A 14,484-nucleotide genomic window follows, 5' to 3' on the forward strand; every position below is an offset into this window, starting at 1 on the left:
TTATGGGCATTGTAGGAATTCAGCAATCCAGTCAAACCCTAGTCAAACACACAGACTTCATTATTTTTCTGGCCATACGGCGCACATTTCAAATTGTGCTACTGTTCTAAACATTGAGTGACTGCAGTTTCTTCCAGTGGTGAAATGTCCCTTTAATGACGTGTCAAATATGATTAAATCCAATGATGAATATTGTCGTTGAACTCTGTCTGATGGTCCACTCGCATTAACAGCCTACCTCCGACCCGCCGTCGCCCTCTTTAGAGAAATGGACTCCAACGTATACTCCATCACTTGTTCTCGGATCAATACAGCTCATATACTGTAGGCTGGTCCTGATCTGCCATGCATTTCCACTCCTGGCAAGGATTTGACCTGCAAATGATTCCACTCTCTCTCTCTCATGACGATTAATAACAGGCAACGTGTGGGTCTCTGATTCGCTATGGACCCCAGCCAGGCACTTAGCATCTCCAGGGTCTGCCGGAACCATTTGTCATAAACAAGGTCGGCATGCAGTCAAACCCCAGATGGTGAAAACAAACTGCGACAGCCACCCCCCCTTTCACCCCCACCCTCACCCATATAATCTCACCCCTCTAGGAAATCAACCTACACCGCAAGCCAAGCCTGCTGAATGTTTTCTGGTGCTGTTTCTATGTCTGTCTACTCCATCAGCCACAGACAAAGTTTGAGTGTCCAGTATTGAACAGTGTACTTTGTACTCTTCCTTTGTATACGCAGTGCCCTTCCATAATCTTTACCATCTTTACAAACTCACTTCCTCCCTAGCCTCGGTCCCAGCCTTACTCGTCTGCGAAGAGAAAAGCGCGGTCGCTCACAACCTATAAGGCAGAGAGTGTATCGGCGGACGTGCATTTGTACAATCCATATAAACTTTGAATTCCCGGAAAGCCTTCTCGCGTATATACCTGACCTTTTATGTCCCCTCTTAGTCATTTATCTTTCATTCATTGTGCTGATTGTATGTGAGCAGGCAGCAGGCCGGGCACCAAGCCTTGTCAAGATACCACTAACTGATGATGAGTGTCACGTTGCAGCCCACATGTCCGTCTCTCTCCTAATGACGTTTCCCCTGCAGGAAACTAACTCATTGTGCCAACTGGCCGCAGCGCCCGGCTTATCCACAAAATGACACAAACCACGTAGATTTTTCCACAATTGGACCGACCAAACTATAGTTGTATAGTATACAATTTACAATTTAGGCATTTAGCAGACGCTCTTAATCCAGAGCAATTTACATTAAGCAAGAACAAAAAAGCATGGGAATACATCACATAAAAATAGAATAGATCCTCCCCAAATAGCATGGTGACCCGCCAGGCAACCAACCAGTTCCAAGCTGGGCAGAATTTGCCCGGTGGCTGGTGACATTTCCAGTGGTGGAAAGTAACTAAGTACATTTACTTAAGTGCTGTACTTAAGTATTTGTACTATATCTCGGATCCAAATATTGTACTTTTACTCCACTACATTTAGTTTACTAGTTACTTTGTAGATTTATTGTAACACATACATTAACCAGTACCACTTCATCCCTATGTACTGTACAGTACATTTCACCCATTTAAAAATAGCCTACAAGCTCACATCCCAAGTTGAGATGTGACCACATATTGTTTACAGGGACAATTACAACACATGAAAAAGGAAGGGATGTCCGCACACTGATTTGTAGCTCCCAGGAAAATCTTTATTTGTAACAACGTTTCGACCTCTGTGGGTATGACGAATACCTGATGAAGATCCACAGTGGTCGAAACATTGTTACAAATAAAGATTTTCCTGGGAGCTACAAATCAGTGTGCGGACATCCCTTCCTTTTTCATTGTACGAATTTTTGACCAGCACCTGTAGAATTTCTGGAGATGTGCGTGCTTCCTGTCGTAAAACAACACATGTCATCAAATCTTCCTGCCTCCAGTTGCTGATGGTTTAATTATTTATAATACTCAGAGATGTCATGTACGTACTTCTAGAAGGATCAGAGCAGTGTTGATTTTGACAGCACATTTTGATTTTAGTTTTAGTCATAGTCTTTTGAATGAAATTAAATTTAGTTTTCGTATTTTTGTCATCTGAAATGTTGTAGGGTTAGTCTAGTTTTATAATAGCCTATGTCGAACGATATTAGTCGACTAAATCTACAGTTATGTCGACAAAAAATGCATTTTGTGCCCTGATGGCAGATAGCAGAAGATAGCAGATCTACGAGTGTGATGCGTTGTCAGCTTATAGATCTATTTTCAGAGCTCAACACACCGACTCACCGAGCGCAACCAAACATAAAGTGACTGCCTAACATTTTTGTGTAGCTTTTATTTGTAAACTAAATTGTCAATATATTTAGTAGCTTTGTTTCAATTTACAGTTCAGTCAGGACAACTCAAGAATGGATGGAATATATATTTATTGAATATATAAAATGAGCAATATATTATAAAATGTCATATATAAAATGACAGGTTGTAGGCCGCTAGCTGGGGTGAGCAGAGGAGGGTGAGCAGCAAAACTTTAGCATACGGCAGCGCAGCAGAATCGGCAGCAGCAAGCAAGCAAGCAGGAGGTGGAGGAGTGCAAACCCTTCCAGTTGAAATAGCCGGTATGAAGATGGAGTGAGTGTGTGATTGCCTGAGTGAACCGTGTGAGTGAGAACGTGATGCTGAGGCGGCATGAGCAACTGCACTGAGGTTTCCTGACTGAACTTGCTCTGCGCATGTCTGTGACAGGCGCGATGCTCATTAGTATTTGTCTAGTTTTCGTCTGTGAAAAAGGTAGTCGTCATAGTTTTAGACAGTCGACGAAATTCAACACTGGATTAGACCTGTTGACGACACACACAGCCATTTACAGAGAGCGGACAGCCCTTTTCGTGTAGTATTATATGTTCTTTTGTTGAAACAGACGATAGGAAAGATGAGAGCACCAGGACAGGACGTGGCAGAAGAGGATTTATTGATTGCAGAGACATGAAAAATCCAATCAATAATAGTATAGACACCTAAACACCTAAACATGGGCACTCTGAATGGATTGTGGCAACCCAATGTATTGATCCAGCTGCTATTCAGCCAGCTCTTTATGGTGGACTTCACATTCACAATAGAGCTAATTGACATACAGTACATTAAGGCTTGCAGGTGACCCATTACACACTTTCACTTTTCAATGTTTTATTTTGGTCATCAGTTCACCATGCGACGGTACATTCCAAGTGTATACTATTCATTTTGAATATGGCATAATAGTTATGACCAAAAAAAAGGTCAAGCTGAAGCTATTTACAGTATATAAAATAGCAATGGTTTTAGACATTTTTGTGAGATTTTCGACGCATGACTGCAGAATATAAAAAGTGAGTGTTGCAACTCCGTGTGGAGGTCCCCAGGGGGTCACTGTACTGTACTGTACTGTACTGTACTGTACTGTACTGTACTGTACTGTACTGTACTGTACTGTACTGTACTGTACTGTACTGTACTGTTACACCAAAAATCATCCCATACAGATAATGTGCGTGCGTGCATGCGCTAGGCTGCGCACGCGTGACACTGATGGTGAAACCCATCCGAACACTATTTTCGTGCTCGGACACAGCCAGGGACACAGCCAGGCAGGGACACACATAGTCTGTCTATAGGAGTGGTTGCGCCACTCAAAAACCAGTCCTTGCAGCTTTTGAGTAGGCAAGGTACAAGGTCTGTGGCACTCAGTCTGGTGAAGTAACTGTGCAGTGACTGACTAGATACACACAACACATCCACACATACCTCTGTATGAGATTATTATTTATTTCCCTGAATAACGCCTACAGTGTAAGGCAGACTGCAGTTTGCAGCAATGTAACATGCGTTGGCTGTCCAAGTATAAAGACAGAAGCAATGGGTAAAAGCTGTCAGCTTGCAGAGATAAACAAAAACAATAATTTGCAACCCGGTAATTATTCATGATATTTCACAATCATATTATGCATGTATTATTTTCTTTTCACTAATGTGCGTGTGCGTGTGTGTGCGTGTGTGCGTGTGTGCGTGTGTGTGTGTGTGTGTGTGTGTGTGTGTGCGCGCGCACACACACTCACGTTCTTTTTACGGCTGACCTTCGTATCCCCCGAGTCATCTATATTACACTCATTTTGCTGATTGTGAGCAGACACGTGCGTGCAAGGCCCACAACCCACAAGTGACACAGGCATTTGTCAGCGTTATCAGCTCGCCCGACATTGCCAAGGTTTTTTTTCTGACTACAGTACATGCACAACATTTAAATCAGCATGCCATGTTCTAGGTTATTTTATTGATGAAATAGGCCCTCCTTTGATCCCACCCGCCCCCTCTCTCTCTCTCTCTCTCTCTCTCTCTCTCTCTCTCCCTACTCCCTCGCTTCGCCTCTCTTTCTCTATCACTCACTACAGGAACCGTTCTCAAACGGCGCCAATTTGCGCTGATGTCTATTGTTTTCTATAACCCATAAATCTTTGCATTTTGTGTGTACATAACTTCCTCTTCCTCTTGCTGTGTTGCCAGTTTTGCAAGAGAAACAACTGGCCATGGACAAGGAACCCCAGATTAATATGTAATTGTCCACGGACATCCATCTAAAAATTGTGCCATTTTTGTTTAAATGTTTTAAAATTCTTCAAAATATTTCAATTTATTCCCATTTATTTTTAATACAGATGCACAACCTCCCAATGTGTCGCTATGAGATCTGCTATATCTGTGCTTGTTTTCTTATAGCGACACATTGGGAGGTTGTGCATCTGTATTCAAAAAATATATATTGGGAATAAATTGAAATATTTTGAAGAATTTTAAAACATTTAAACAAAAATGGCACAATTTTTAGATGGATGTCCGTGGACAATTACATATTAATCTGGGGTTCCTTGTTGTGAAGAAATGTGGGAACCACTGGTTTAAATAATATTAGGAAGCAAGCCCAAATAAGCAACTACACTGTATACTCTTTAGAAACAAGCCCAAAAAAACCCACAACCAGAAACTACCAATAATTTATTTACAATTGACTTTACAGAAAAACAAGCCAAAGGTCGCTTATAATAAGCAGACATGGCAACACTGAAGGAAGTGAAGCACACACACAAGGAGCCCCAGTACCTTCCTGACGAAACAGGTGAATATTTGGGCGGCTGGTCTCCTTGTAGCGTAATTATGGCTCTCCATTCAACCTTAAAGTATAGTTGCACAGTTAGGGATAACTCCTCTTTAACTAGACAGTTCAATCTGCAGAACTCTTTCTGCCATCTGAGGCTGATAAAATGAGATGGAAGAAGATGTGTGTAAGTGTAAGGTTTAAGTAGTTTAAGTCTCAATTTATTTCGCGAGGTCTGTAACTTCTCTTTGAGAATCATATCGCAGGAAAGGCAATGCCAGTGTATCAAATGCCTTCCTATCCAATCATCTTGACTGGTAGAAATTAGTATTTTTCTTGAACTGTGCATCCCACTACTGGGAATGCTGTCATTTTCATTGAAATGAGACAAGGATATGATCTCAACGGCTCATTACTGTGCCGCGGCTGCACTGTGGCATTCGATTCTTACAGTAGATGTCTATTTAACAAAGTTGAAATTGTCTGGCAGAGAGATTCAAAACACAATTTATTTCCTTCCATTTCGCAAGGTAATGGTATCATTTAACGTTGCGGTGTTGTCACCTTTCTCCCCGTCCGTCTGTCGGACTTGTTGGAATAGAAACACTTTGACATCCTAACAACCACGCATGTGTAAACCCCACTAGTGCATCTAGTCATTATGTTGCCTTGTTTTACTCTGTCTCACTCCCACAAAAACGTTCCATGTCGTTCCATTGTCTGCTTTGATGTGTGGAGGCTGTGATGGAGCATTGATTGCACCTACCATCATTGTGTCTGTGGTCTCCTATCAGGGCTGTGTGCTCGACTTTGGCAGGGACACATTTTGATTGTTGATTGCGTCGTGTTTGACAGGAGGTTGACATGAGGATAGAGATGGTTGTTTCTCTGTATAGCTTTCGGGAACATCACCTGCAAGGGTCTTATTTAGCCGCTGATAATACTGCACTGGATGCTCTCTAGATTCAGGTTTTCTATACCCTTTTTGAGTGGTGCAACCACTCCATTGAACAGCAATGTCTGTGTACTGTGTTAACCTATGTGACTATGTGGCTATGTGTGTGGCTATGTGACTATGAGTACTAGTAGGGGCGCTGTTGTGCCAGAAACAGAGAGAGAGAGATAGTGTTGCACTGTTGCCTAGTGCTAATTACAGAGAGAGAGAGAGAGGCAGGGGAGAGGGGAGTTGCACCACTCAGTTCACACAGGTGTGAATTTTCTATACACTCTAGATTCTAGTTTTCTATAGGCTTTCCCTTTTTTATATACACTCTTTGTTTTTATACAAATAGATTCTCACTGATGGAAAAAGTACAAGACAGTGATTTTCAACTTTTTCATATCCATTATTAATTCTGCATTTGCGCCACGGACCACCATTTGATGAGACTAATTTTGAGTGTCCAGAGTGGACAAGGTGGACCATGGTGGACCCTCTTGTAAATAAGTGTAATGCTTAATTGGGTTGTCCACTCACAGTTAACAGTCTTTAATGTTAATACATATTTCAATCAATCAATCAATCAGTTAAAGAACTAGGGTCCATTTGGTAACCAACCCTCCGTCATTTAGCTGCATGGGGACCACCTGGAACCCCCTCACGGAACACTGGCGGCACCCAGACCACTGGTTGAGAACCACTGGTATAAGAGAACTGGTTTTGATTTGATTTCACACACCTAGAATCAGCTCCACGCAATCATGTAAAGAAGAATTGTGCCTCTGTTGTTGTTTCTTGCAGATGATAACTGTAGGCTGAGCGACTACCAGAGACTCAAAGCCAAGGTCCTAGAGCTCCACGACAGAAGGTACCTGCAGGGGGCCGATGCCTACGGCGGCCACAAGGACAACATGGCCGCCAGGAAGCAGCTGGTGGACGTGATGTTCAAACGCTTCGACGCAGACAGCAGCGGTCGCATCGACAGCAGCGAGCTCTCACAGGTGAGGAACACTGGTGTACTTGAGGCTTCGCCCAAAGCTATAGCATGGGGCAGTGATTTAACTCGCCTTATAGTTAATTTTCAATGAAACCTGTGTTTCTTTTCTGTACGTGCAGAGAAGTCGAGGGGCAACAACAATGCAAGCGTATTTACGTGGGCGCCGTCCCGTGAAATTGTCGCACGCGTGCTCCGTTCGTGCACACGCCCGTGACTCACCATACCTGGATTCTGTTTCGCTTTTTTGTTGTTGTTGCTTGCGGCCCCTCTTGAGCAGACCTGGAGCAGACCTGTCGTTGATCCAGGCAACAACGCCTGCTTTCATCCGTTTGATAGGTCCATAACTCAATTGATCTTGGTTGGCCACCCATTTTACATTTGAGATCAGCCCGGAGAGTGACATCATCACTGTCCGGTGTTGCCATCTGTGGGAGACATCATCATCATCATCGTTATGATAATATATACTCATAATTAAAGCTTTAAGTAAAACAAGTTTATCTTTCAATAGTCATAGCCATTCAATATAAGTCTAAAATATAAAAAATATTTTTCATCCTTCATGTAGACTACTACTGCTACTGTGAGATATTGCCATTTTATTTTAGTATCTATCCATCATCTGGGCCAAATAAACATAATGATTTATGTAGTTGTGTTTTAAATGTACCCGTCTTGACATCTGCTGTCTTCCTGTCGCTGTGCCCAGCCTCTTGTTCTTCTGTGTGGTAGATGGGGGCTAAAGGCCACTTATTGAATGTCTCGAGAGTCAACTGAGTAACCTGGTGCTTATAGGAGGTTGGGAACTTTGACCAAGGCTGCTGACAGTAGACAGCATGATAAAATAAGAGAATGCCTGTGGCTGCTGGCTGACATTTTACATTACATTACATTTTATGCATAACAAATCAATCTGAAGATGGCTTACGTATAGAATTAATTCGAATGCTAGAAAGGCCTTTGTAGTTTGAGAGAGAGAGGGAGAGGAGGAGGAGGAGGAGGAGAGAGAGAGAGAGAGAGAGAACTCTCTTTTCAATGACTAAAAGTTGAAACGCCTACAGTATATTCCCTAATTCCTCTTCTCCTGTCTAAAGCCCTGACTCAAATGAGTTTGTTTTAAATGTTTCACACTGAAACTTTAATACCAGTCAGACAGACTTGCATAAAGTAATCACAGTACAAATGTTTCACCTAAAAATAATTTAACTTTATAGTGAGACGTATGTCCGGGAAAATGTAATGAATGAATGTGAACTGGCGTGCAAATCCAACCAAATCAGGTTCAAGTGCAGCTAGGACAAAGAAATGGCTACAACTTACTATAATAAGCCCACCTGAATTGGCATGAACTAATGTGAATTAATGTTGTATATAGCATGGGGGGAGGGGGGTGCATGTTGATATACCTCGATCCTGAGATTAGCTCTCCACTGTGTGCACCTTTATAAGATATTTGAATGATTTGATGATTTCTAACTAAAGCATGAAAAGTAGTACTTGTATTAAATTGCGGATACTTTACTTGTTCATAATTGTATTGCTAATAGCATCTGCTATCTGAACCCGACCTGACCCCAGGCCTGTACCTGAGCTGTGAACACAACCAGAGTGGAAAACCCATACTGTACGTTCAGTCTTTCATTAGTAAAAAATCACACCTGTGTGAACTGAGTGGTGCAATCCCCCGCCCCCCCCCACCTCTCTCTCTCTCTCTCTCTCTCTCTCTCTCATTAGCAGGCAGCAGCACAGCACTATCTCTCTCTGTTTCTGGCTCCCCCTACTGGTACTAATAAGTCATATACTCATGCTTATGACCAGTGATACATAGATAAGCACACAGGCTACATAGATACGCATGGACATTGCTGGTTGTAGGAGTGGTTGCACCACTCAAAAATCTACAAATGTTGAGAAAATACTCAACATTGTACGGCAACTGTTAATTGTAAAAGATGGTTTCCGTGTGACTGACTGGCTAATGGTCCATTACCTTTCAGATGGAGTGATAATTTGGCACCGTCAGAAGCTACTTTCTAAATCTAAACATACATTAACAGACCTTTTTTTTTCCATCAGCGATATGTCTCAGTTCATTTAGCTCAAAGGGGTCTGTCTGGTTAAACAGCTGGTGTGTCTGTCCATGGCCATCTTTCTAATCACTATAATATCCGCTTTCTACCGTAACCAGCGGCACACAACAACTCTACTACGTGTGCTGATTGAGATCGTGTCATGAAACATTTCTGAGAGAGTTGAGGGATCAAAAGTCAGTGATTCCAAGAGTGCTCACTCATGAATTTCTGGGAGGCCACCAATGATTTTGGATAATTTATTTCCCTGTGAAAATCACATCAAGGGGATAAAGTTTAGATTCAATACTTGGCGTTTAAAGTAAACTATCGCTCAAACCACAAAACACGCACGCACGCATGCACACCTGACTGAGCAAATGCAATTTGCCATTCTGATACTGATACAAAGTTATTTCAAAGTCAGGTTTGCACAAACACAACCTCAGCACTTTCTTTGTAAGACTGGGCCAGCGAGTCCAGATGGAAGGGCAGATTATAGTTCTACTTCCATTAAGTTGTCCATATAAATGATAAAACAGCCGAGGGAGAGAGAGAAAACGGGGAGAAAACAAATGAGAAACGTCCAAAGGGTCTCATATACTGTAACGCACCTCACCTCAAGGTGAAATTGTAATTAATAGTTAGGGAACGTTAGCCAAATTTGTGACAAATCTGTGAATGAATTGCTTACTTCACAAATGTGTTCATAAAGGTGTCTACTATCACCTTTGTGATAGCCTCGGAAACCCAGACGTTTTTTTATTTCCAGGGAGAAAGAAAAGACAGAGACCACTTCAATTCGGCATAGAGTAGTGCAAACGTCGATCACTCTCTGCTGATTTCTGACCTTTGTTAAATGCACACACACACATACACACACACACACACACACTCACACACACACACACACACACACACACACACACACACCTCTCTATATCTGTCGCTCTAATTAATTAGTCTCATGTCGCGCAGCTGCGTCTAAATTCTCCCGGCGGATCCTGCTGGGAGCTGCCTATATGCCATAGAAAGCATAGGTGGACCCCGGCTACCTTTGTGATGACTGAGTCATCACATTTTGGAAAAAGTAACTATTGCTGTTTTTAGCCCAGCAAATTGCAAAACAAATAGTTGCAATGTATATTTAGAATCATGAAAAACCAGCAAAATGAAAAATTTGCCTGCATATAGGTTGTTAATGGTACCCCAACACAAAGTTTCCCAAGGCTTGGAACAAATTGAGAGTGAATACATTTGTGAAGAAAGCTATTGGTAAGCATCTATTTCGCAGATTGGTAACAAATTTTGGCTAACTTTCCATAACTAAAATGATAAATGTAGACCTACAGTATACGCAGGCATATACTGTAGGTCTACTTCTACTGGAAACACTTCCTAGCCACTATGGTGCTAAAGTCATATGAATGGGAATTGTATGTATAATAAATCAACATACAGTAGAAACAAAAAGCATCAGATCAGATGGATGGACTTAACCGAAAACACGCTTCTATGTCCTGATGTGTATCCTGCTCCATCATCTTCCTGTTCTAGTTATTTCAGTTTGTGTTTGGGTTGACTGAGGGCTTCTGTAAGCCTACTGCGCATACACTATTCTCAGGAGACACTGCAGTCCCATGACATAATGGAGCACTATAGCAGATGATGTGCAGTGTATGAGTGCAGTTATTCTAAACACTACTGAACAAAATAACCCATCTTCAAATGCAGACCTTGAAGATGTTGCTGTAATCCAATACGCTAACCCAAACCAAACATACGTATAGCTTGGTGGTTCTCAACCTGTGAGTTTGGGACCCTCAGGAGGGTGACCAACATGATTCTGGAGGGTCCCCAGGTGACATAATAAATAATAAAGAGACAGGAAATGTGAAAATAGCAGATCTACAAGCTCACAACGCTTCACAACATTTTATTATTTTTATTATACGTGGAACAGACAAACTAAATGAATAAAAATAGCAGTTCTACAAGCTCACAACGCGTCACGCTGTGACGCGTTGAGAGCTTATAGATCAGCTATTTTCGGGTCGCAACCCTGCACTCTTTATCTACTAGAGATGCGGTGACATGGATTTTGAAACAAATTAGTTAAGGAGACTATTCTCCTGAATGCTGCCTTTTTTGGGTGGCCGCGGCCTGAAAAGGTTGAGAACCACTGATCTAGCCCATAGTGTTTCTCATGTATTCTCCAAAACATTCTGGAACAAACGTCACATCTCCACACCCCCACTTTTGTCGTTTTCAAAATAAACCGATTGGAAATTAAATACAACACATAACAATTATGTTTTATGTTCATGATGATTGTTCGTTGTAAATTTGGACATGTCATCAAGGAGAGGAAATGCACTGTACTGATTGATCCAGGGTAGGGGACACTGAGGATTAATCAAAAGCAGTCTGAAGCGGTCAGCCATCTCATGTGACAGATGATCGACATTGATGGATGATGTACCAGCAGTGAGGCACTGAGACAAATCCCATTTCAGACGTGTGACGCATGAGACATGAGTTTTCTTTTTTTTTTGTCTCCACATTCCACAATGGGCTCTATGCACACAGAATAACTCTTCCTACTTCCGGGCCCCTTCACAGGTGTTACCGATGATACTAAAAATAGGCTCTGTTCCATTTAGTGTACAGTGGTTCTCAAACTTCTCAAACCATAACTCTGAGAGTTTACAAATGGAACCAAATGGAGCCATCTATGGCAGCTGACATTGGTGTACAAGTAGTACACTCGAATATTAAATAGAAGTGACACCTTGGTTTTCCCATACATTGTTATTATGATATGAACGCATAAAAAGGGACACATTTGTGTCTGCAAAAGAGTGACTTGACTTCACCATAAATGTGCTTCTGTGTTGAAGGTCATGAAGCAGGAGGGTTTGTCCAAGGACTTGACGGAGTGCAGTCTGTTCGACCTGTTGAAGTACAACGATGCGAACGATGATGAGCATCTGACGAAGGAGGAATTCTACTCTGCCTTCGGTGAGTCCTTGCAACAACAAAAAAAACACAAAACGGAAACCTTCATGTTGCTGCAAAGATCTGCCTAATTGGTCCTCACAGGAATAGAAACCTGAAGTTTCTATTAGCTTTACTTTTACCTACATTGATGATAAAGAATTAAGTTCAATTCAGCAGTCCAGTGCCTCGGAAGGTTTAAAGACTTTTTAGATGACTAAATGCGTACCCAGTAGATTAAAATGTTACCAAATTAACCTAAAACTATGTTTTGGCTATGCATTCCTCATTTCCATGCACTATATAAGGCTTTTTACTTTCTCTGCTGATACGCCCCCACTCAGGCACATCTATACCATAACAATGTGAGCATAATGAATCAACTCAAAATAGATAGCTCTGCTGTCGGAACACCATATAATATATTAAAAAAACAAGGCAATACTGCCTCGTAAAGGTTGGTATTGTGACTACGATATATATTGTGTGTGTGTGTGTGTGTGTGTGTGTGTGTGTGTGTGTGTGTGTGTGTGTGTGTGTGTGTGTGTGTGTGTGTGTGTGTGTGTGTGTGTGTGTGTGTGTGTGTGTGTGTGTGTGTGTGTGTGTGTGTGTGTGTGTGTGTGTGTGTGAATTCAAAGCTCTTCCAGCATGACAGTTATTTATTAACATGCATTGTACTCATTATTCTGTTTCACATCTCTTCCATCTCACTACAATAACATTTTTTGTCATGTGTGCCATAATTGTAAGAACCTTTTGGGCTACATGATAAAAGCCAATATGCTGCCTAATTAAGTTTAGCTTGCTTACTGTGCACTGCAGCACATATACAGTAGCAGCCCACGCATCCTTAACATTATGAACTCTCAAATTGTTACAGCCTGCTACTTTAAGGAACAGGTTGTTAGGTTAAGAGTATGGTAAACTATTTGATATTTGGCCAAAGGTTTATTGACTGGCAAACTCACATCTGTTGGCAGCTGAAGTATGCGTACAGTATGTTCTATAAAGTTCAGTTTGCTGAATGAATAAACATGAGCTTCTAGGAGTCTGTGTCTGACAACACCTGGGATTAAATAAATGTTGAGATAGCATCCATTCCAACAGCATTAGTGATGGGATGCACACTGTGCGAGAATGAGAAAGTAACTTACACTCTCAAAACAACGAAGAATGCCTAAATAATGAAGTGAAAGTGAACAAGCCCACGGGCACGTACCCAAACATGAATCCTCATGTCTGTAGCAAATCTAGCGCAGACGTTGCGTGTAAAGGTGTGTTGATCTTAGAAGGAAGTTTGGTATTGGACAATCACAGAGCAAAGTTATATATTCCGCCGAAATTTGATATTATGTGACAGAAATCAGTGATATTGGTATAGTGGGCTATAGTATAGTATAAATAATATATAATATGGTATAGTACAATGAAATGTAATGAAATCAAATTCGATTAAAGTTAGAAATTAATAATTCTGTTAGAGCTCGGGCGGACTGCTATTCATTTCAATGGATAATGGGGTTAAACCCCAGCTCCACAGTGTTTCCCGCCTGCAGTCCCAGCTCTGACCAGTAGGGCCGAGCGCTTCGACGTTGGCCAGCCCTTCTGTGGGCTTGGGTACCACACAGAATCCAGCATCTTTTCCTAATAATGACACTTGAATAACCATGAAGACTTTCAGCTTCATTTCGAGGTTAAGAACTTTATAGTGGCCATAATAATCTGAAATGGGTGCCTGCAGATGTCTATGCAAATAATATGATCACTCGTGTAAAGTAAACTATCACAAAGTAGATCCTATACTGATCCGGGAATTCCTGGAATACGGTGTCAGTATTTGCAAAGAACAGCAGCAAAATGGATCCCTGTGAAAACCAAAACACCTGTCGTGCCACTTTATTAATAAGGAGCTCTCTGGTATCTTTAGTGGAATATTCAAAGCGTCGTATGCGACACATTGTTTGTCACCGCAGGAGATAAGAGTTGTAATGGACATGCATTATTCATTCACCCCTGCCTTGCATACATTTAGAGGAGGGAGGTAGAATCAATTTGCCTGAAACAGCAGTGAGAGAGCTGTCTGGTAGGACTGATGTCTTTTAATTAGATGATGTTACAGATATGAGTGATGGCTGCCACACCACAGATAGGCAGCCTGCTGGCAGCCTTGAATAGTTTGGTGAACGTTGTTTGGCCCAGTGCATTGTGGGTAGAGTAGACAGATAAAAATGTGCCGTAACCCCTTAGCCCTGCACCCCAATCGCCTGAAAGCACTGCAGAACAGGAGTGCACACAGTACACACTGTACTGTCACACTGCTTATGGACAGTATAGCCTATGTC

The 14,484-nt window shown here is 41.8% G+C and overlaps 1 protein-coding gene across 1 annotated transcript in view; it reads left to right on the forward strand.

Annotated features, from left to right (window-relative positions):
• The window catches only part of fstl5 (follistatin-like 5), a 133,298-nt gene that overhangs the window by 56,635 nt on the left and 62,179 nt on the right, over nt 1–14,484 (forward strand). The window contains exons 4-5 of the mRNA XM_080773268.1: nt 6,881–7,080; nt 12,046–12,166. Of these exons, the coding sequence (XP_080629394.1) occupies nt 6,881–7,080; nt 12,046–12,166 (321 nt within the window). The remainder of the gene's footprint in view (nt 1–6,880; nt 7,081–12,045; nt 12,167–14,484) is intronic.

The sequence above is a fragment of the Protomyctophum bolini genome, assembly GCF_963924005.1.
Source record: "Protomyctophum bolini genome assembly, chromosome: 10".
In the NCBI taxonomy this organism is placed as follows: domain Eukaryota; kingdom Metazoa; phylum Chordata; class Actinopteri; order Myctophiformes; family Myctophidae; genus Protomyctophum; species Protomyctophum bolini.